The sequence below is a fragment of the Scyliorhinus torazame genome, chromosome 18, assembly GCF_047496885.1.
Source record: "Scyliorhinus torazame isolate Kashiwa2021f chromosome 18, sScyTor2.1, whole genome shotgun sequence".
Lineage (NCBI taxonomy): Eukaryota > Metazoa > Chordata > Chondrichthyes > Carcharhiniformes > Scyliorhinidae > Scyliorhinus > Scyliorhinus torazame.
In genome coordinates, this window is record NC_092724.1 from 39,555,580 (window position 1) to 39,579,874 (window position 24,295).

The 24,295-nt window shown below is 48.3% G+C and overlaps 1 protein-coding gene across 2 annotated transcripts in view; it reads right to left on the reverse strand.

Moving 5' to 3' along the window:
* The window catches only part of timm13 (translocase of inner mitochondrial membrane 13 homolog (yeast)), a 26,385-nt gene continuing 2,090 nt past the window's right edge, over nucleotides 1-24,295 (reverse strand). Inside the window, exons 2-4 of one of the 2 annotated variants that reach the window (XR_011936116.1) lie at nucleotides 8,986-9,054; nucleotides 1,078-1,188; nucleotides 1-296 (exon numbers count right to left, since the gene is read on the reverse strand). Coding sequence is in view for 1 of the 2 variants with exons in the window: in XM_072482623.1 (XP_072338724.1) it covers nucleotides 198-296; nucleotides 8,986-9,054 (168 nt within the window). In the remaining variant the exon portion in view is untranslated. The remainder of the gene's footprint in view (nucleotides 297-1,077; nucleotides 1,189-8,985; nucleotides 9,055-24,295) is intronic. The other variant, XM_072482623.1, reaches the window with a different exon arrangement.

Here is a 24,295-nt window from a genome sequence, read left to right on the forward strand (position 1 = left end):
TTCAATATCATGTACTTTTATTACAGCCATAATTAAATCCACAGAATACAGGCTGACACAATTGTTTTATAACGTAGACAAGTTAGCAACTTTCCTGAAACGTACACTGTTCTATATTATACATCCTTCCTTTGCTTGAGTTCTTCTCTCTCTCAGATCGGTACAAATGCAGTAAGACTTGTTCGTTTGCTGTGCAGTTACATTTGTGCACGCTCTCGCTGTAGTCGGGAGTTGTATGTTCGAGATACTGTGTTCCAGGCATCCATGTATCGATCCATGCACATAGCTATACATTTCTGAAAGACATGATTAAAAGAGAGTAGGGTGTGAACCTGATTCAATACACAGGGGTTGGTGAGCAGCACTGATTTTACTTGCAGGGACATGAGGCTATCATTCCACACACTGGATCCCATTTCCTGCTCGTCCACTTTGATGCTGTTAGGGAATGGAATGTACCAGAAGGATTGCACTGCAAACTGAAACATGAAAAGCACAACCACCTAACCCTATACTACCATTTTACGTGGCAGGAAAATTACATTTTCAAAAAAAAAAAAGGTCAGTCCTGTAAAGTTAATCGTTCTTTTCTATGAAAAGCAGGTTTTAGAATAAAAATTATTCCTCCAGACTTCGATTCCACTTAAATAAAATATGTTGTAATCTGAGGTAACAGTAAAGTGATGACATTACAACCTGAGCGCAGGTATGAAAATTGTAGGAGTTTCCATATTTTCATTCCTGAGGTTCGGAAGCAAAGGGTGCCAAATGAATAGGTCTCAGTAAATATTTCCAGAGTTGAGATGAATATATGACTTTTTTTTTTTTTAAATTTAGATTACCTAATAATTTTTTCCAATTAAGGGGCAATTTAGTGTGGACAATCCACCTACTCTGCACATTTTTGGGTTGTGGGGGCGAAACCCACTCAGACACGGGGAGAATGTGCAAACTCCACACGGACAGTGGCCCAGAGCTGGGACCGAACCTGGGACCTCAGCAGCGTGAGGCAGCTGTGCTAACCACTAGGCCACCGTGCTGCCCTGAGGTGAATATATGACTGAGTGAATTACTCACACGGTGCTGTCGTTTGTGTACTTTGAGCGTTGCAGAGTAGTCTATGGATTCCAATCAGAGATGCGGAGACAACAGTTCCACCACAACATCATATAGCAACATGAAGAAACTCTGCCAGTGATCGATGAAACAGGGACTTTAAGTGTTTTCAAACATGCAGCAACAGATAGTTATCATATTCATAATGCTAAAAGCGTGAAAGTTCAACATACTTTCAAATATATGTACAAGTTCAAGCGATGATTGTGTTTGTGAATGGGTAGATGTGATGAATGTGTTTGTGAACGGTTAGATGTGATGAATGTGTTTGTGAATGGGTAGATGTGATGATTGTGTTTGTGAACGGTTAGATGTGATGAATGTGTTTGCGAATGGGTAGATGTGATGAATGTGTTTGTGAATGGGTAGATGTGGTGAATGTGTTTGTGAATGGGTAGATGTGATGAATGTGTTTGTGAATGGGTAGATGTGATGAATATGTTTGTGAATGGGTAGATGTGATGAATGTGTTTGTGAATGGGTAGATGTGGTGAATGTGTTTGTGAATGGGTAGATGTGATGAATGTGTTTGTGAATGGTTAGATGTGATGAATGTGTTTGTGAATGGTTAGATGTGATGAATGTGTGAAAGGGTAGATGTGATGAATGTGTTTGTGAACGATTAGATGTGATGTATATGTTTGTGAACAGTTAGATGTGTCTATTACTCCACAGTGGAGGCAGCTCAGCTACAAGATTTCAGTGGCAGTACTTCCAGGAAGTAGAGGACACAGATTGAAGATAATTGGCGAAAGAGCTAAAGGTGAAATAAAGGGCGGGATTTAACGGGCGGATTGCACACGGTAAAGTTCTGTACGGACCGGTTCGATCACGGGAGAATCCCAAATCAGGAACCCCGCCGGCTTGCTCCCATTAGCGGGATCCGGATTCCACCCAAAAGTGGCGAGAAACCAATAATTCACAATAAGGCAAATCTCCATCTCATTAATGAGGGGGTCGCCCAATTTAATGGCCTCCTGAGATCCAACTGGCTCCCCAGCAAGAAGTCACGCAGGTGCCGATTAGTACTGATCCACACAAACATGGACCAGATGTCATGGCACCTGGGGGGGGGGGGGGGGGGGGGGGGGAAGAGGGGGCTCCCAGGTCTTTGGAGGCCCCTGGAGTGGATGGGGACAGGGCAGGGTGACATCCTGGCTGTCCCCCTTGCACCCGGATACATTGACACTGCGAGGCTACCACCTTGGCACAGCTACCCTGGCACTGCCAAGGTGCCTGGGTGGCACTGCCATGGTGGCACTGTGAAGATTCAGGGTCTGAGTAGAAAGGAGGGATGAGGGGGGGTATGAAGGGTGGTGGGGGTGAAGGGCGGATATGAAGTGGCCTCCAAAAGATTGGGGGGGGGGGGGTGAAGGGCAAAAAGGGGGGTGAGGTGGCCTGAAAATGTGGGGCCCTCAGCTGCCGCTTAGCGGGGTGGCTTCAGTTGGGGGGGATTTGGGGTAATGCCCATGTGTGTGGGGGTGGCAGTGGCCGTGGGTGGGTTTGTGGGGGTCCCTCAAGCTCACTTAGAGATCAGGGTACCCTTTCAAAATGGCGGCCCAAACTCTGTCTGGCCAACGGATTCAGCTCCCCAGTGACAAAAGAAATTCTAAGTGAGGGCTAGCCCGGAGAGAAAGTCCCCAAGCCCCGAGAATGTGTGGTTCGATAGCGGTGGGGAGCTCGCCGACAGAGCCAGGGAGAAACTCCCAGCAAAACCCACCTGAAATAACACTTGGAAACTTTTCCATTAGATCGCGCCCAAGGAGAATAGTTTTGATTGTTATGATCTGCAATGCACTTCCTGAAAGGTTGATTCAGTAATAACTTTCAAAAAAGAACTGGATAAATACTTGAAGCAGAGAAAATTGCAAGGCTATTGGAAAGGGGTGCTGGGGGTGAGAAATGGGGGAGGACAGGCACAGTGAACAGAATATGAGAGATTGGGGAAGGAGTAGGTTATATGGCACCTCGAGCCTGCCAAACCTCCTTACTCTTGTGCACTCCAAACTCTTGGCAAGAAAGGCCAACATACCATTTGACTTCCTAATAGCATGCTGGAGATGCACGTTAACTTTTAGTGTTTTGCTGCCACCCAAACCCCCAAACACCAAATATACAGTTCCTCACAATTTAAAAAATAGGGGGTGGGATTCTCCGTTTGCCGACGCTGAAATCGCGAAACGTGATTGGGCAGAGAATAGGTCCCGACGCCAAAATCATAGCGGGTGCCGATTTGGCTCCAAACCGCAATTCTCCATTACCTCGACAGCGGTGTCAGTGCGTACCGGAACGCACGTACAGTGTCACCATTTGTATATCATTAGTGGGCCTGGCCCGGTTTTCTCCGCAGCCTCCGCGATTCTCCTCCTCCGATTGGCCGGGTTTCCGACGGCGCAGTTCACTTGTGCTTTATAAAATTGTGAAACTGACATCGTGGCTGCTGAGGGAGAGGGGGTACGGAAAATGTCCAATATCGCCATAACTTGCTGACAGTGTGCCGCTGGCCGAGGGGGCTTCAGCCGGGGAGAGTAGCGAGGGATGGCCAGGAGGTGGGCTGTGGGGTCAGGGTGGACAGGCACGGAACACTATTGCCACAGTCGGCAAGGCAGCCATGCAGCTGCGCACACCGCTGACAGCCCACTCTGAATTTAGGGTTGTATAGGTGTACACCCCAGGGGACCCCCCCCAGGTGCCCTCTGGCTCCAACTGACCCATCAGCTGTATGCGCGCACTCCAGCACAACCTGTGCTATCTTGTAGCTGGGCTGAGTGTGTGTGGGGAATGTAATGTGTATACGCAGCTGCAACCTGTCAGCCTCCCGAGTGTCAATCACAGACCCCACACCGTTTTTCATTGGAATCGATTTTGTTCCACATGGCGTCGATGCCAGTCTCGGAAATGGAGAATCCCGCCAAGGATGTTCTATTCTCCATACCAAAGTGAATAACCTAATTTCCCCGCATTGGTCTCTATCTGCCACACTCTATTCCTTAGCAGACTTTGTGTCATCCTCATAGCATACTTTCCCCACCACTGATACAAAATAATACAAACAGATCGTAATAATTCTGCCAATTTTATTTCCTTTGTCTTTGCTGGTTTATTTTTTATCTCTCTCATTTCTCTTTTCCTTATTTTGGCTTTTGGATAGCAACTATCCATAATACTGCCATTCACACCTCCTCTAAACAGATCTTTTAATAATAATAGCTTTTTAAAATATATATATTTTATTCGAGTTTTTTGGCCAAACATAACAATACGTAGTGTTTCTTTTACACAACAATAAAGCAATATAAATAGCCGTGGCCAGTTTTAAACAAATAAATAAATAATATATAAACAAAAACAAAACTAAATGGCAACTGCCTTGTCCAAAATAAATACTCTCCAAAATTACAGTCCAACAGTCCAATATACAATTACATATACCAAATACCTATACATGTACAATAACATCCCTGAGAGTCCGTCCAATTCCTCCCCCCCACCCTCCCCTCCCCCCTGGGTTGCTGCTGTTATCTACTTCTTTTCCGTTCCCTCTATCTTTCTGTGAGGTAGTCGACGAATGGTTGCCACCGCCTGGTGAACCCCTGAGCCGAACCCCTTAACACGAACTTAATCCGTTCTAACTTTATGAACCCTGCCATATCGTTTATCCAGGTCTCCACCCCCGGGGGCTTAGCTTCCTTCCACATTAACAATATCCTGCGCCGGGCTACAAGGGACGCAAAGGCCAACACGTCAGCCTCTCTCGCCTCCTGCACTCCCGGCTCTTCTGCAAACCCAAATATAGCCAACCCCCAGCTTGGTTCGACCCGGACCCCCACCACCTTCGAAAGCACCTTTGCCACCCCCACCCAGAACCCCTGTAGTACCGGGCATGACCAGAACATGTGGGTGTGATTCGCTGGGCCTCTCGAACATCTCGCACACCTATCCTCTACCCCCAAAAATTTACTAAGCCGTGCTCCAGTCATATGCGCCCTGTGTAGCACCTTAAATTGTATCAGGCTTAGCCTGGCACACGAGGATGATGAATTTACCCTACGTAGGGCATCCGCCCACAGCCCCTCCTCAATCTCCTCCCCCAGTTCTTCTTCCCATTTCCCTTTCAGCTCATCTACCATGATCTCCCCCTCGTCCCTCATCTCCCTGTATATGTCCGCTACCTTACCGTCCCCCACCCATGTCTCTGAGATCACTCTATCCTGCACTTCCTGCGTCAGGAGCTGCGGGAATTCCCTCACGTGTTGCCTCACAAAAGCCCTCAATTGCATATACCGAAATGCATTCCCTTGGGGCAACCCATATTTCTCCGTCAGCGCTCCCAAACTCGCAAACGTCCCATCTACAAATAGATCTCTTAATTGTACTACCCCAGCTCTTTGCCATGCTCCAAATAATAATAATAGCTTATTGTCACAAGTAGGCTTCAATGAAGTTACTGTGAAAAGCCCCTAGTCGCCACATTCTGGCGCCTGTATGGGAATTGAACCCGTGCTGCTGGCCTTGTTCTGCATTACAAGCCAGCTGTTTAGCCCACTGTGCTAAACCAGCCCCAGTCTATTTACGTGTCCCATTCCCATCCCTTTGGCTTTGCGCCATGAACACTTTTATCATTTAAACTCTCCCACCCTCCACCCTCGCATAGACCTTTCCCTTTAGTTCCCCCCTCCCTTTTCACTTCCTCAGAATCAATTGCACTTTTGACTTTTCCCAGTTCTGATTCAAGGTCACATTCCTGAAACATTAACTCTGTTTACCACACCACAAATGCTGCCATGTCTGCGGAGTAATTTCAGCATTTTCTGTTTTCATTGACTTGCCCACCATATTTGTACCATTAGCAAACTTGGATTCATTACATTCAGTCCATTCATCTAATTTATTAATATAGATTGTAAATAGCTGAGGCCAGCACTGATCTTTACATGCCATTAGTCTACCAACTTAAAAATAACCTGTTTATTCCTAGTCTGTTTTCTGCCCATTAATAAATCCATTATCCACGCTGATGTTATCCCAACCCCCGAGCCCTTTTTTGTGCAACAACTTTTCTTGGACCGTGTCAGATATCTTTTGAAAATCCAAAGATACTATATATCCACTGGTTCCTCATTAGTTACAACCTCAAAAAACTCCCCAATAGATTTGTTATCATTTCCCTTTAGAATCAAAGAGTTCTGCAGCACAGTAAAGGCCTTTTGTCTCATCACGTCTGCGCGAATCAAAAACAACCACCTAAATATTCTAACCCCATTTTCCAGCATTTGGCACATAGCCTTGGCATCGCAAGTGCACACCTAAATATGTCTTGTTATGAGGGTCTCTGCCTCTACTACCCTTTCAGGCAGTGAGTTCCAGACTCCCACCACCATCTGGATGAAGAAGGTTTTTCCTCACATCCCCTCTATAACATTTGCCCCATGCCTTAAATCTATGTCCCCTGGTCATTGATCCCAGCACCAAGGGGAAACATTTCTTCCTGTCCACTCTATCTACACCCCTCATAATGCTCTACATCTCAATCATATACCCCCTCAGTCTCCTCTGCTCCAAGGAAAACAACCCCAGTCTATGAAAACTCTTTTCATAGCTAAAATTTCACAGACCAGGCAACATCCTGGTAAATCTCCTCTGCACCATTTCCAGTGCTATCACATGCCTCTCATAACGTGGATTCCAGAACTGCACACAATACACTAGCTATGGCCTAATCTACATTTTATGCAGTTCCAGCATAACCTCCCTGCTCTTAAACTCTATGCTTCGGCTAATAAAGGCAAGTATTCTATATGCCTTCTTAACCATTGTATCTACCTGTCCTGCTATCTTAAGGGATCAGTGTATATGCACACAAAAGGTTCCTCTGATCCTCAGTGCTTCCCAGGGTTTGGCAGTTTATCATGTATTCACTTGCTGTATTTGTCCTGCCCAAGTGCAGCAGCACACACGTGCCCAGATTTAATTCAATTTGCCACTGATCAGCCCATCTGACCAACCCATCTTTGTCCTCCTTTAATCCAAGGCTCTCCTCCTCACTATTTACCACCCCACCAATTTTCATATCATCCACAATCTTACTGATCAACCCTCCTACATTCATGTCTAAATCATTTAGTTCAACCACAGCAAGGGCCCCTGTGGGACCCCACTGGACACAGGCTTCCAGTCAGAAAAGAACGCTCGACCATCACCCTCTGCTCCCTGCCACTCAGCTAATTCTGGATCCAATTTTCCTTGGATCCCACGGGCTCTTCCCTTCACTATCACTCTCTCGTGTGGGGCCTTATCGATCGAAAGCCTTGCTCAAATCCAAGCAGACTACGTCAAATGCACTGCCCTCATCTACGTACCTTGTCACCTCTCCGGTAAATTCAATCAAGTTGGTCAGATATGACTGCCCCTTAACTAAACCGTGCTGACTGTTCTTGATTAATCCCTGCCTCTCCAAATGCAGATTAATTTTGTCTCCCAGGATTGGTTCCAATAGTTTCCCCACCACTGAGCTTAGACTGACTGGCCTGTAGTTTCCTGGTTTATCCCTTCCTCCATTCTTGAATAATGGCACATTGGCTATCCTCCAGTCCTCCGGCACCTCTCCTGTGGCCAGAGAGGAATTGAAAATTAATGCCAGCGCCCCTGCTATTTCCTCCCTTGCCTTATTCAACAGCCTGAGATACATTTCATCTGGACCTGGAGATTTGTTAACTTTTAAGCCTGCTAGACCACTCAGAACCTCCTCTCTGTCTATGTTAATTTCTTTAATTTTATGACAGTCCTTCTCCCTTATTTCTATTTCCAAAACAGCCCCTACACTGAACACCGACACAAAGTATTCATTTAGAACCCTACCTACATCCTCCAGCTCCACACACAAATTACCACTGTGGTCCTTAACGGGACCTACTCTCTCCCTAGTTATCCTTTTACCCTTAGTAAACTTAAGGATTTTCCTTTATTTTACCTGCCAGTATCCTTTCTGGTCCCCTTTTTGATCTCCTATTTAAGTTCCCTCTTGCACATTATATAAGCCTCTAGGGCCTCTGCTCTTTTGAGCCCTTGATATCTGCCGTAAGCCTCCCTTTTTCTCCTTATCCAATGCTATTTTTCCCTCGATATCCAGGGTTCACAGGATTTGTTGGTCCCAATACTGTACTCTCCCTATTTCCTTTTTGAATATGTCCCACTATGCTGTCACAGATTTACCTAAAAGTGTCTGCTCCCACTCCCAATCCAATCTGGTCAAACCATATTTGATCTTATTAAAATCGGTCTTCCCGCAGCTTAGAGCTATGATTTCTGGCCCAGCTTTGTCCTTTTCCATAACAATCTTGAATCTAATGGAGTTATGATCACTGTCTGCAAAATGTTTGCCCAACTTTGTTACCAAAAATTAAGTCCAGGATCGCCCCCTCTTTTTCATACATTCATGTTAATTCTGCTTAATCATATTATGAATATCTAAGTGCCCTGTTATCACTTCCTTAATAATGAATTTTAGCATTTCCTCAATGACTGAATGTAGTGCCTCATTTTCTCTATCCCTCTTTCCTTGAATAGTGGTGTTACATTTACTACTATCCAATCCGCTACGACAGTTCCAGAATTTATGGAATTTTGAAGATCAAAACCAGTGCATTTACTATCTCTGCAGTTGTCTTTTACGACCCTAGGCTGTGGGTATTTCATTCAGGTAATTTGTCCTCTTTAGTTCTGTTAATCTTCCCAGTACACGTGGTTATCAGTATAGCATCAGATCTTACTTTAATTTCCATATTCCATCTTTAAATGTAACTGAGAGATTTCAAACTCAAGAGACTGTCTATTGTAGAACATGTCTTGACTTAAAGCAGAAGCTGTTACCTGTTCAGAGTTGTCCAGTGAACTTCCTGGTTTCCCAACACACTTCCTGAAACATTTATCAGTCATTCTCTGAAATAACACAAAACATACATTCTTACTCGATACGCCAATTCCAGAGCAAAGTAAATGTCGATGTACTTTTAATGTTCAGTCTAGATGCAGCCCCCAGATTGGGTTCTGAAATACAAACCTGTTAGAATTTGTGTTAGCATCATGCCACACTCAAGACCTGAGAGAATGACTTCCGGTTGCGGCTATGTCGGGGTAGGGCGCACGTTCAGCAGCTCCCGCCAGGAACGGACTTTTGGCTCTTTAGAGGGGCCCCAACGGCAATTGTTCGACGGCTCCCAGTGTGTGAAGGTGACAGCAAGGTTCCCCCGGCATTGTATGAATTGGACCAGGAGTGGAGCGGTTAAGAAAGTGATTCTGGTGCAGCAGAAAGTGCGAGGGAGGAGAAGCAAGATGGCGGCGGGTGGAGACCAAGCAGCGTGGACGCAGTGGTCGCAGGAGGTCCTTAAATGCTGCTTTGCAGAGCTGAAGACAGAAATGCTGGCGCCAATGAAGGCGTCGATTGAGAAGCTTGTGGAGACCCAGAAGGCCCAAGGGGCGGCGATCCGGGAGGTGCAGCAAAAAGCATCGGAGAACGAGGACAAGATCTTGGGCCTGGTGGTGAAGGTGGAGGCGCACGAGGCGCTGCACAAGAGGTGGCAGGAAAAATATGAGGACCTGGAGATCGCTGATGGGCGCGGGAGCTTTCCCGACGCCCAAGGAGCTGGATGGGGCTCATCGGGTCCTGGCAAGGAGACCAAAGCCAACGGGCCGCCAAGGGCTGTCGTGGTGAGGTGCCACCGCTTTATGGACAGAGAGTGCGTCCTGAGATGGGCCAAAAAAGAACGGAGCAGCAGGTGGGAGAACACGGAGATCCAAATCTACCAGGACTGGAGTGCAGAGGTGGCTAAGAAGGGGGCTGGTTTTAACCGGGCAGAGGCAGTTCTCCATCGGAAGGGGGTGAAGTTCGGGATGCTGCAGCCAGCGCGATTGTGGGTCACGTTCCAAGATCGGCACCACTATTTTGAGACGCCTGATGAGGCACGGAACTTTATTCAGTCTGAAAAGTTGGACTCAAACTGAGGGTTTGTCGTGGGGGGGGGTGTTTACTGTGTTTGGGGATGTTCTTTTTGTTTTGGTGCTGGGTGGGGATGGGTGAATGGATTTGATGTGGGGCTGTGGGAGAGTGTGGGCGTCGCTGTTGGAGGGGCAGGGGCCCGCGGAGGAAGAGGGGGGGTGGAGGCCCGGGGATGGGGAGTTGGGGTAAGGCCACAAAAAAGGAGCTGCGCCAGAGGGGGTGGGGCCGGTCCAGAGGGAAAGCGCGGGCTTTTTCCCACGTTAGCGAATGATGGGGGCGCGGGGGGTGTGCTGGAGAGGAGCGCGCACTGATTGCCAAGGGGTGGGGGGGATTCTCACACTGGGGGATCGATGGAATGGTGGAAGAGGCCGGGGTCAGCTGACTTACAGGAGTCTCATTGGGGGAGCAAAATGGCTAGATGAGGATCTAGTTGGGGGAAGGGGGGAACTGGGTTGCTGCTGCACTGGCCAAAGGGGAGCTGGATGTAGGAGAGGTAGTCGGGGCGGGGGTCCGCCGCCTGGGGGACTGGAGCATGCGGGAGGCGCGGGCATGTGGTTGGCCTAGAAAAGGAGATGGCTAGTCGTTGGGGGGGGGGGGGGGGGGGGGGGGGGGGGGGGCCTGATCCGGCTGATAACTTCGAATGTGAGGGGCCTGAACGGGCCAGTCAGGAGGGCCCGGGTAGGGAGATGGCTAGTCGTAGTGGAGGTCGATATGTGATGGTGAGTGGTAGGTTGCAGGGTGTGCGGGTGGTACTGGTGAACGTTTATGCCCCGAATTAGGTTGATGCCGGATTTATGAAACACATGCTGGGTCGGATTCCAGATCTGGAGGTAGGAAGCTTGATAATAGGGGGGGGGGGGAGACGACGACTTCAACACGGTGCTGGACCCAGCACTGGACCGGTCTAGGTCTCGGACGGTTAAGAGGCCGGCTGCGGCCAAGGTGCTCAGGGGGGTTATGGACCAGATGGGGGAGTGGATCCATGTAAGTTTGCCAGGCCGCTGGCCAGGGAATTCTCCTTATTTTCCCCCATGTCCATAGAGCCTACTCCCGGATAGAGTTTTTCATATTGAGTCGGGCGCTAATCCCGAAAGTGGAGGGAACGGAATATTTGGCCATAGCCATCTCGGACCACGCCCCGCATTGGATGGAGCTGGAGTTGGGGAGGAGAGGGACCAGCGACCGCTGTGACGCCTCGATGTGGGACTTTTGGCGGATGAGGGGGTGAGCGGGCGGGTGCGGGGGTGTATTGAAAGATACTTGGAGGCCAACGACAACAGGGAGGTGCAGTTGGGGGTAGTCTGGGAGGCATTGAAGGCGGTGGTCAGGGGAGAGCTAATCTTCATTAGGGCCCACAGGGAGAAGAGAGAGAGGAGGGAGAGGGAGAGGTTGGTGGGGGAGATTTTAAGGGTGGACAGGAGTTATGTAGAGGCCCCCGAGGAGGGGCTACTTGGGGAGCGACGGAACCTCCAGGCGGAATTCGACCTGATGACCACGGGGAAAGCAGAGGCACAACGGAGGAAAGCGCAAGGGGCAGCTTATGAGTATGGGGAGAAGGCGAGTCGGATGCTGGCACTAGGGATAGAGGGGGGAATACGGTACGGAGTGCGGTGAGAACAAACAAGGTATTTAGGGACTTCTACGGGGATCTGTACAGGTCTGAGCCCCCAGCGGGGGAGGAGGGGATGCGACGATTCCTAGATCAGCTGAGGTTCCCGAGAGAGGAGGAGCAGGTTGCTGGTTTGGGGGCGCTGATTGGGCTGGAGGAGCTGGTTAAAGGATTAGGGAGCATGCAGATGGGAAGGCCCCGGTGCCGGATGGGTTCCTGGTTGAATTTTACAGGAAATACATGGACCTGCTGGGCCCGTTGCTAGTGAGGACTTTGAATAAGGCGAGGGAGGAGGAGACCTTGCCCCCGACAATATCCAGGGCGCTGATTTCTTTGATTTTGAAGCGGGACAAGGATCCATTGCAATGTGGGTCGTATAGACCGATCTCGCTTCTCAATGTTGACGCTAAGTTGCTGGCGAAGGTGCTGGCTACGAGAATAGAGGACTGTGTCCCGGGGGTGATTCACGAGGACCAGATGGGATTTGTGAAGCGTAGGCAGCTAAATACTAATGTGCGGAGGCTCCTGAATGTGATTATGATGCCCTCGGTGGAGGGGGAAGCAGAGGTAGTGGCAGCTATGGACGCGGAGAAGGCCTTTGATCGGGTGGAGTGGGAGTATCTTTGGGAAGTGTTGCGGAGGTTTGGGTTCGGGGAGGGGTTCATCAATTGGGTCAGGCTGCTATATAGAGCCCCTGTGGCGAGTGTGGCTACGAACCGGCGGAGGTCGGAGTACTTTCGGCTGTACTGGGGGACGAGGCAGGGTTGTCCCTTATCCCCCTTGTTGTTTGCACTGGCAATTGAGCCGCTGGTCATGGCACTGAGGGAGTCCAGGAACACCGGGTGTCGTTGTATGCCGATGACCTGTTGTTGTATGTTGCCCATCCAGCGGAGGGGATGGCGGAGGTCATGCGGATCCTTAGGGAGTTTGGGGACTTTTCGGGGTATAAACTCAACGTAGGGAAGAGTGAGCTCTTTGTGGTGCATTCTGGGGACCAGGGAAGGGGGATAGATGAGCTACCGCTGAAGAGGGCGGAAAGGAGCTTTCGGTACCTAGGGATCCAAGTAGCTAGCTGTTGAGGGGCCCTGCACAAGCACAATTTGACGCGGTTTGTGGAGCAGGATTTTAAAAGATGGGATATGCTGCCACTCTCACTAGCGGGTAGGGTGCAGTCGGTCAAAATGACGGTCCTTCCGAGGTTTCTCTTTGTGTTCCAGTGCCTTCCCATTTTGATCCCCAAGGCCTTTTTCAAACGGGTAAGCAGGAGCATCATGGAATTTGTGTGGGCGAATAAGACCGAGGGTGAAGAGGGTGTTTCTGGAGCGTAGCAGGGACGGGGGGGGGGGGGGCTGGCGCTGCCGAATCTATGTGGCTATTATTGGGCAGCCAATGTGGCGATGATCCGTAAGTGGAGAGGGGGCGGTGTGGAAGAGGCTGGAGATGGCGTCCTGTGTGGGCACGAGCCGGAGGGCGCTGGTGGCGGCACCGCTGCCGCTCTCGCCGACAAGGTACACCACGAGTCCGGTGGTGGCTGCGACGCTGAAGATCTGGGGGCAGTGGAGGCGACACAGGGGCGAGGTGGGAGCCTCGGTTTGGTCCCCGATTCGGGAGAATCATCGGTTCGTCCCGGGAAGGATGGATGGGGGGTTTTGGAGCTGGCATCGGGCAGGGATTAGAAGAATGGGGGGCCTGTTCATTGATGGGACATTTGCGAGCCGAGGGGCGCTGGAGGAGAAGTTTGGGCGACCCCCGGGAAATGCTTTCAGGTACATGCAAGTGAGGGCGTTTGTGAGGCGGCAGGTGAGGGAATTCCCGCTGCTTCCGGCACGTAGGATTCAGGACAGGGTGACTTCGGGTGTGGGGGTTGGAGAAGGCAAAGTTTCGGCGATTTACCAGGAGCTGCAGGAAGAGGAGGAGGCCTCGGTGGAGGAGTTAAAGGACAAGTGGGAGGAGGAGCTGAGGGAGGAGACAGTTGAGGGTCTGTGGGCTGATGCCCGGAGTAGGGTTAATTCTTCCTCCTCTTGCACCAGGCTCAACCTAATACAGTTTAAAGTCACTCACAGAGCGCATATGACAGGGGCGAGGTTGAGTAGGTTCTTTGGGGTGGAGGACAGATGTGGGAGGTGCTCGAGGAGCCCGGCAAATCACGTCCATATGTTCTGGTCGTGCCCGGCGCTGGATGGGTTTTGGAGGGGTTTTGCGAGGACTATGTCCAAGGTGGTGAACGCCCGGGTCAAGCCGAGCTGGGGATTAGCAGTTTTTGGGGTATCGGACGAGCCGGGAGTGCAGGAGGCGAAAGAGGCCGGTATTCTGGCCTTTGCGTCTCTGGTAGCCCGGCGGAGGATTTTGTGACTGTGGAAAGATGCGAAGTCTCCTAGTGTGGAAGCTTGGATCAATGACATGGCAGGGTTCAACAAGCTGGTGAGGATAAAGTTTGCCTTGCAAGGGTCTGTGCAAGGGTTTTTCAGGTGCTGGCAACAGTTCCTAGACTATCTCGCGGAGCGTTAGGAGGAGGTCAGCAGCAGCAGCCCAGGGGCAGGGGGGGGGGGTTCTTTTGGGGTGGCGTTTGGGTTAAGGTGGGGGGTTTCCCTCTTTGTATTTTTTACTGTTATGGGGGGGTTATTGTATATGGGGGAAATCCAATGTATAATTTCGGCTTGTTGTGTTTTTGTTTCTTTTTCTTGTTGGGGGGGGGGGGTTGTTGAAAATTTTGAATAAATATATATTTTATTTTTTTTATAAAAGAAAATAGGATCAGTAGCTGGACTATGCACAAACTACCAGGGCTGGATGTGTCCGGAGGCATAGCAAAAATCTGCAAGCCCTTTCAGCTTCTCCACTCTGGAACTCGGGGTGCCCAGACTTTAGTGACTTGAGATTCTACTTTTTCAACATGCATCCTCCCCTCCACAAAGGGACATTCAAACATTTTGCACTATATCGGCCTTATACTGCCTGTCTATGGATAAAAAGAAGAAAAATGCACCGAGAACACCCTTGCACACATTTTGCAATGATTTCCTCCCTTAAAGGGCGTTAGTAAAGCAGATGGGTTTTTACAATAATCTGGCACTTTTAGGGTCACTGGTTCCAGAACTTTAACCAGTTTAATTCATTGAACAGCTGCATGTTGGGATTTAAACTTTTGTCCCCAGATCATTAATCCAGGTCTCTGGATTACAAATCCTGTGATATAGCATTGGCTTCTGTACCCTAAGTAGCAACGGTTTAATGTTGTGTAATATTCAGTTGGTACTTATTCTATGGATCCAGGGTGTCTTTTATTTTTAATATAAATGCAAATCAGTGAGGACATATGTGTGTGTTGTTGATCCTTACCACTAGGAATTGGATTAAAACCCAAGGGTAAAATCTTACAATAATGCAGGGAAGGCCACTTGTACTGCACAATGCTTTTGCAGTAAACACAGGTCGGTGGACGTTACATTTCATCAGCCTGGGTAAAATCTGAGTTCAAAGCTGCAAGGCTAGGGCGGCATGTGGCGCAGTGGTTAGCACTGGGACTGCAGCGCTGAGGACCCGGGTTCGAATCTCGGCCGTGGGTCACTGTCCATGTAGAATTTGCACATTCTCCCCATGCCTGCGTGGGTTTCACCCCCTCAACCCAAAGATGTGCAGGTTAGGTGGATTGGCCGTGCTAAATTGCCCCTTAATTGGAGAAAAAATAATTGGGTACTCTAAATTTATTTTTAAATGCTGCAAGGCTAATGTCTAACCCGCTGCCAACCTAGTTAACAGGTGGAAGTATTCTGAACTGTGCTCACTACATTCTGCTTTCAACCCATGGGAAGCATCTTATGCAGGATTTTTGCAGCGGCCTTCACCAACAATACACAACAGTAAGTATATATTTTAATTTTTATTGTATCATATAAAGTTTACTCTTATCTTTGCAATGGAAAAAATGCACACAGAAAGTGTGTACCACGCATGCGCCAGCTCTGCGCATAGGCAGTGCACAGAAAGCGAGCGATCTACTAGAAAATAATCACTGGGTTCGACATCTTGGGCACCTCAACTGTAACCAATGAATGTGGTTCCTTAAGACTCGCTGAATTTATCCAGTTACTGATCTTACAGAAGCAATCTTTAAAGTCAGTTTTTTAAAAAATGCAGATTGAAAAACCTGGGTTTTATTTGTTTTTTAAATTTTACCAGAAACCAGGAGAAAATCTTCATTCCCCGCCATCAACTCCTCTCTCTTGTCTCTGATTTCTTTGTTACCCATAACCACTGTCCGAATTCAACCAGACGTTTACAATCAATTTTGATATCTTGTTTTGAGACGATGAGTTTAATTCCATTTCCAGCCACCACAAAAAACACTTTTTCCAACTTGACAACACTCACCATCTTTATCTCTACCGCCTTTCCACTGCACCCTGGATACACTCTGACTCCAGACTTGACTAATCAAGTGCTTTCCTTACTGGCCTCCCTCCAACATATGCAACCTTGCCTGCACACAACCCGTCTTCGACTTGCTGATCCCACTTGCTGATCACCCCACCCTTGCTAAACAGCATTCGCCCCGCAACCCCAATATGTTAAACTTAAAATCTTCAGTCTTCCAATCTCTCCATGGCCTTGCCATAGAATTCTTAATTACTGCAATCTCAGTTCATTCCTCTAACTCTGACCTTTCATCAACCCCTCTCCCTTGTTATAAAGGTGTGCTTTTATCAATCTATCGGCTGGAAACATGAATTGGGCTTTCAAAAGAGACATTTTGTTGAATCAGATTTTAACTCACAGCAAGATGGCCAATTCTAATCTACATTACTACACATTCCAAAGCGATCAAGAACAGACAGCAGGTAAAGCATCACAGACAATGACACTTCTGGGGTTGTGAATGACCTTCGAGCCTGCCCTATCAACATCCATGGAAGCCACCTATAGTATTCAACAGATGAAGACAAACCAAAAGTTAATTGCTTGGGCAAAAGATTTGGTCTCCAGCTAAAAAAGGTTGGTCTCCAGCTAATCGAGCTGAAATTGAAACATACAATTATATCTGAGTTACTGGCAGTTACATGACCAGCTCCAGACATTTTTTGTCAGGGGTTTTCAAACTCAGGGTCGCGACCTGTGTGTGGGTTTCAAAGAACAAAGAAAAGTACAGCACAGGAACAGGCCCTTCGGCCCTCCAAGCCAGTGCCGACCATGCTGCCCATCTAAACTAAAATCTTCTACACTTCCTGGGTCCGTATCCCTCTATTCATGTATTTGTCAAGATGCCCCTTAAATGTCACTATCGTCCCTGCTCCCACCACCTCCTCCGGTAGCGAGTTCCAGGCACCCATTACCCTCTGTGTAAAAAAAATGGTCTTGTACGTCTCCTCTATAACTTGCCCCTCGCACCTTAAACCTATGCCCCCTAGTAATTGACCCCTCTACCCTGGGAAAAAGCCTCAGACTATCCACTCTGTCAATGCCCCTCATAATTTTGTAGGCCTCTACCAGGTCGTCCCTCAACCTCCGTCGTTCCAGTGAGAACAAACCGAGTTTATTCAACTGCTCCTCATAGCTAATGCCCTCCATACCAGGCAACATCCTGGTAAATCTCTTCTGCACCCTCTCTAAAGCCTCCACATCCTTCTGGTAGTGTGGTGACCAGAATTGAACACTATACTCCAAGTGTGGCCTAACTAAGGTTCTATACAGCTGCAACATGACTTGCCAATTCTTATACTCAATGCCCCGGCCAATGAAGGCAAGCATGCCGTATGCCTTCTTGACTACCTTCTCCACCTATGTTGCACCTTTCAGACCTGTGGATCTGTATACCTAGATCTCTCTGACTGTCAATACTCTTGAGGGTTCTACCATTCACTGTATATTCCCTACCTGCATTAGACCTTCCAAAATACATTACCTCACATTTGTCTGGATTAAACCCCATCTGCCATCTCTCCACCCAAGTCTCCAAACGATCTAAATCCTGCAGTATCCTCTGACAGTCCTCATCGCTATCCGCAATTCCACCAACCTTTGTGTCGTCTGCAAACTTACTAATCAGACCAGTTACATTTTCCTCCAAATGATTTATATATACTACGAACAGCAAAGGTCCCAGCACTAATCCGTTTCACCTGAGGAAGGAGTTGCGCTTCGAAAGCTAGTGATTCGAAACAAACCTGTTGGACTTTAACCTGGTGTTATAAGGCTTCTTACTGTGCCCACCCCAGTCCAACGCCGGCTTCTCCACATCATGTCTATAAATATGTGAAGAGAAAAGGATCAGTAAAGACAAATGTAGGTCCCTTACAGTCAGAAGCTGGGGAAATGATAATGAGTAACAAAGAAATAGCAGAAAAATGTAACACATATTTTAGCTCGGTCTTCAATAAAGAGAGAACAAATAACCTTCCAGGAATGTTAGGGAGCCAAGGGTCTGATGAGGGGGTGACATTTCAGGAAATTAGTAAGAAAATGGTACTGGGGAAATTAATGCGTTAAAGGTTGACAAATCACCAGGGCCTAATAATCTACATCCCAGAGTATAAAAGGAAGTGGCCCTGGAAATATAGGTGGTCATCTCCCAAAATTCTAGAGGAGTTCCTACAGATTGGTGAGTAGCTAATGTGACCCCACTATTTAAAAAGGGAAAGAAAATGGGGGAATTACAGACTAGATGGTCGGACATCAAATGTGGGGGAGATGCTTGAGTCTATTATAAAAGATGTGATAACAGAACATTTGGAATGTATTAAGGGGACTGGACAAAGCCAGCATGGAGTTTTTTGAGGATGTAACTAGTAGAATAGACATGGGAGAACCAATGGATATGGTATATTTGGGTTTTCAGAAGGCTTTTGATAAGATCCCTCATAAGAGGTTAGTGAGCAAAATTAAAGCACATGGGATAGGGGGCAATGTATTGGCATGGATTGAGAATCAGTCAACAGACAGGAAATGGAGAGTGGGAATAAAAGAGTCTTTTTCGGAGTGGCAGTGAATTTTTGATGTCAAAACAACAGATTCAAATGCCAAATGTAAACGCCGTAAAATTGTAAATATGTAAAAAAAAGTCTTTATTCAATTTGTTCACACCTTACAGTGGTCGTACGTTGTAAAAGGCTAGAGCTTTACATTGAAAAATACCAGGCGTTAGCTCCGGAAAACTCCATAAGCCTTCTCTGCTTTGTGTGCTATCTTTGGACGTGCACAGTACAGTTGTCAATGCAACCAAACATGTTTTTGGTGTTGCCGTGCTGCGGTGCGAAATGCCGGTGTATCTGACAGCCTTTGCAGCATCAGCGAGGGAAACAGGCAGGCAGGCATTCATTTGACTCTTCAGTGTCATCTGGCTCCTTGGTTGAAGAAAGTAACGCAGCTATGATACCACCATCTGTCAGTTTTGTTGTGCTGTATAAGTTCATCTCCATTCAAGTTTCATGGAATTTCCATGCCAGGCTCCCAGAGGCGAGCAAAAATTGTCCCATCATCGGGTTGACTGGCCTCACTATGCTCCTCCTCATTCTTGTGGCAGTCATAATCTGTTTGAATCCAGAGTGGTGGAAGCAGTTGGTAATTATGGTTTCTATCACCATCTTCCATGCCTTCTCCATTGTGAACTTGTCCTCGAGACCAGTTGGATTATACTGCTGCTTCTTATTAATGGCCTTGATAGAGATCAGCTCTTGTTGGGAGTAAGTTTTCAGGTTCCTAATCACCTCTTGATCCATTGGCGGAGCTTGGCCTTGGTGTTCGGTGGCAATAACATCAGCTTGATGTCCTTGAGCCCAGCGGTGTCGGTGTGTGGCACAGTCAGCTGTAATTATGACAATCAAAGAACAACACAGCACAGGAACAGGCCCTTCGGCCCTCCAAGCCTGTACCGGTCATGATACCAACCTTTGCCAAAACCCTCAGCACTTCCTTGTGCCGTATCCCCCTATACCCATCCTATCCATGTATTTGTCAAGATGCCTTTTGAACGCCGTTAATGTATCTGCTTCCCCTGGTAACGTGTTCCACGCACTCACCACCCTCTAAAAAACCTACCTCGCACATCTCCTCTAATCTTTGTCCCACGGACCTTAAACCTATGCCCTCTGGTGACTGACCCCTCCACCTTGGGAAAGAGTGCCTGCCCGTCCACTCTATCCATGTCCCTCATAATCTTGTAGACCTCGATCAGGTCAGCCCTCAATCTCCATCTTTCTAATGAAAACATGTCTGAGTCTATTCAGCTTCTCCACATAGCTAACACTCCTTCTCTTTCACTGATACGTTTTTTCCACTGTCCTGATCCATGTCCCAAAGATGCTGGTGGTCATCCAGGCAGTTTTGTTAGCCTCATAGCATGTGGATACTGTCTTGGCATTTGCAATGCAAACTTCTTGGGACTCTCCCATTACATGAAGCGGCAGATTTTTGGTGCCATCCATGTTGCGCCAACCATTGCAGTGCTATGGTCCTTGCTCCACTTTCCGCCATTACATGTTTGACCTTTAAGCGAAAAGCAATCTGGCAAAAGACGGTAAAACTGTCCGGTTTAATTCACGCCAAAAATGTCTTGTGGTGCATATTCATTCAAGACATAGGGGGCATCACATTTTGGTGCCAATGTTCTGTCATTGCTGGGTTAATTAATTAGTTAATTAGTCTGCACGTTCTTTCCGTGTCTGCGTGGGTTTCCTCCGGGTGCTCTGGTTTCCTCACACTGTCCAAAGATGTGCAGGTTAGGTGAATTGGCCATGCTAAATTGCCCTTAAGTGTCCAAAAACGTTAGGTAGGGTTGCTGGGTTAGGGTACAGGTGTGGGCTTAAGTAGGGTGTTCTTTCCAAGGGCCAGGACAGCCTCGATGGCTGAATGATCTCCTTCAGCACTGTAAATTCAATGATTCTATGAACCTCTGCACCCGAACAGAGGATGATGCCGTACCTTGTCTTTTTTTTAATTAAGTCACGGTATATAGGCGTCGCTGGTTAGGGCAGCATTTATTGCCCATCCCTAGTTGCCCTTCAGAAAGTGGTGGTGAGTTGCCTTCTTGAAACGCTGCAGTCCTTGAGGGGTAGGTACACCCACTGTGTTGTCAGGGAGGGAGTTCCAGGATGTTGCCCCAGTTCAGTTCAGCCATCATTCATTGCAGGTGAACTTCATATGACCCAGCTTCTTTGCAGGGTGACTCCTTTTTCCAGCATTTGAGTCTTCATTGGATTCCTCCTCTGAGGCAGGCAGACAATAGCGATGAGTGACACTCGCTCTGACAGATGTTGCAGGGTCGACCAGACATTGGAACCTCATTTTCAGCAGACCTATTGTCCTCGCCACCACCACCCTTTTGGAGACATGGCAGTGGTTGTATCTCTCCTCTGTCACTGTCCTTGGGTGCCTGAGAAACGTTATCAGCCACCTTTTCAAGGATAACCTCTTGTCGAAGCTGCGAACAACCTTGGCACTTTTGAGTGGCACAATATGGAAATATCGTGGGACCTATCAAGGTATCTTGCCCAGACCAGGAGAATATGGGACTTGTGGTCACAAACTATCTGTACATTCATGGAGTGAAACTCCTTCCTATTGACAAAGGTGCTTGGCTGGCACCTTCATGGCCACAATGAAATCAATGGACAGCCCTGCAAATTGCAGCATAGCCTCTGGCCCAGTCAGCCTGGCTGGCTTGATCCATTCTAAAATGAATGAATGTTCTCACATGCCTGAACAGAGCACCAGGCTTGACACAGCTGTGTACAGCTGACTGCGAGGCTCCACAAAGATTAGCCACTGACCCCTGGAAAGATCCAAGGGCATAAAAGTTAAGTGCGACAGTGTCCTTGAAAGCCACGGGCCGTGGGTATTCACTCATACAATTGGAGGGTGCCTTTGGCCCAATCATCTGGCATATGGATGTGACAGCTTCGTTTGGAAGTCAGAGCCTCCTGTTGCACTGGACCTCAGTCAAGTCAAGGTAGTTGGGTCGCTTTCTGGCACACCCTGGCAGTTGGGTAGTGACATCTTCCCTGGGGATGTCCTCCCTGTAAGCCTCGAGCATGCTGTGCCTGCCACTCTGCTCTGAGGTGGAGCATGTGACCACCTGGCATCCTCTTTGTCCACTGTCCTGTTTCTCAGAGGAGGGGCACCCTGCTGAGAAACTATACCCATCTGCAGAGATGCAAATGGTGCTGACCCATGCATGGAAGGTGCCAAAGGGTTGCAATTCTCAGATGTCACAAGACTCCAGACTAGATGCACAAACATCCAAAGCAGTGAAAATGCTCACAAGGCCCCAAACTGAACCCTCACCAAACTCCCAGTACCTCCAAACAACAAGACTCCAGACTAGATGCACAAACTCCAGACTAGATGCACAAGACTCCAAACTAGATGCACAAACTAGTGACTCCAGACTAGATGCACAAGACTCCAGACTAGATGCACAAGACTCCAGACTAGATGCACAAGACTCCAGACTAGATGCACAAGACTCCAGACTAGATGCACAAGACTCCAGACTAGATGCACAAGACTCCAGACTAGATGCACAAGACTCCAGACTAGATGCACAAGACTCCAGACTAGATGCACAAGACTCCAGACTAGATGCACAAGACTCCAGACTAGATGCACAAGACTCCAGACTAGATGCACAAGACTCCAGACTAGATGCACAAGACTCCAGACTAGATGCACAAGACTCCAGACTAGATGCACAAACATCCAAAGCAGTGGAAATGCTCACAAGGACCCAAACTGAACCCTCACCAAACTCCCAGTGCCTCCAAACAACTCAGCCTGCTTTTGCTCCAACCCCTTTTATCCGCCCTTGGATGACAAAAACAGATTGTCCACATGCTCATGTGCCAATCTAAAGATCACACGGCCAATGTAACATTCAGCTCAATCGCACTTTTAATCGTCTAAAGTGCTCCCTAATTGTCAGCGGGCGCACTTCTGATCCACACTTGTGCAAGTGCATGGTGACATCGGGATGCACAGTTCAGGCGAGCACCTGCCCGGGCAGGGTAAAATTCTGCCCAAAACGTAGCCATGATTCATGTACGAAAATATTTACCATGCTCTAGCTCCAGCTTGCATCTTTTCATTTTTCTTCTATTTGCCCATGTGCCTTTTCCAAACTCATTTTGTCCATGAGAGGCCACCTCTTGACACCATTCCCATTGAACAGCTGACTACCCAACATCCATTTCCTGCCCTCTCACTCGTCCATGTAATAATAATAATCTTTATTGTCACAAGTGGGCTTACATTAACACCGCAATGAAGTTACTGTGAAAAGCCCCTAGCCGCCACATTCCGGCGCCTGTTCGGGAACACAGAGGGAGAATTCAGAATGTCCAAATTACCTAACAGCACGTCTTTTGGGACTTGTGGGAGGAAACCAGAGCACCCGGAGGAAACCCACGCAGACGCGGGGAGAACGTGCAGACTCCACACAGATAGTGACCCAAGCCCGGAATCAAACCTGGGACCCTGGAGCTGTAAAGAAACAGTGCCAACCACTGTGCTACCGTGCTGCCATGTTTGTTTGCTGGTATTGTTTTTAAAAAATATTTTTATTGCAGTATTTGCAAAATTTTTATAACAATAACAAATGAAATAACATAAACATCAACATGGTAAAATAGACATTTCCCACCCAACCCCTTCTGTACATCCCTTAACCATATTGCACCTACCCGCCCCCCCCCTTCAGAATGCTGCTTCTGCTGACATTTTAATTTTCCCCGAGAAAGTCGGGGAAAGTCGACGAACGGCTGCCACCTCCGAGAGAACCCCAGCATTGACCCTCTCAAAACAAACTTTATTTTCTCCAGCTTGAGAAACCCAGCAATGTCACTGACCCAAGTCTCCACACTCGGGGGCTTCGAGACCCTCCACATTAAAAGGATCCGTCTCCAGGCTACCAGGGAGGCAAAGGCCAGAACGTCGGCCTCTTTCACTCCCTGAACTCCCGGGTCTTCTGACACTCCAAAGATCGCCATCTCAGGAGTCGGCACCACCCGGGTACCTAGCACCTTGCCTTGGCAAACCCCTGCCAGAACCCTCCAAGCTTCCGGCATGCCCAAAACATGTGGACATGGTTTGCTGGGCTTCCCGCACACCTCGCACATCTATCTTCTACCCCCAAAAAATTGCTCATCCTCGCTGCCATGTGTGCCCGGTGTACCACTTTAAACTGTATTAGACTGAGCCTGGCACATGATGAGGAGGGATTAACCCTGCTTAGGGCGTCCGCCCACAGACCCGCCTCTAACTCCCCACCTAACTCCTCCTCCCACTTGCCCTTCAGTTTCTCCACCGGGGTTTCTTCCGCCTCCAACAACTCCTGATAGACATCTGACACCTTCCCCCTCCCCACCCAGATACCAGAGACTACTACACCCCCCGTGGCGGCATCAGCGGGAAAGCCAACATCTGTTTCCTCAGAAAGTCCCGCACTTGCAAGTGTCTGAAACCATTCCCCGGCGGCAGCTTGAACTTGTCCTCCAGCGCCTTCAGAGTGGGAAAACTCCAGTCTATGAATAGATCCCCCATCCGTCTAATTCCTGTTCTGCCAGCTCCAGAACCGTTCGCTGGTATTG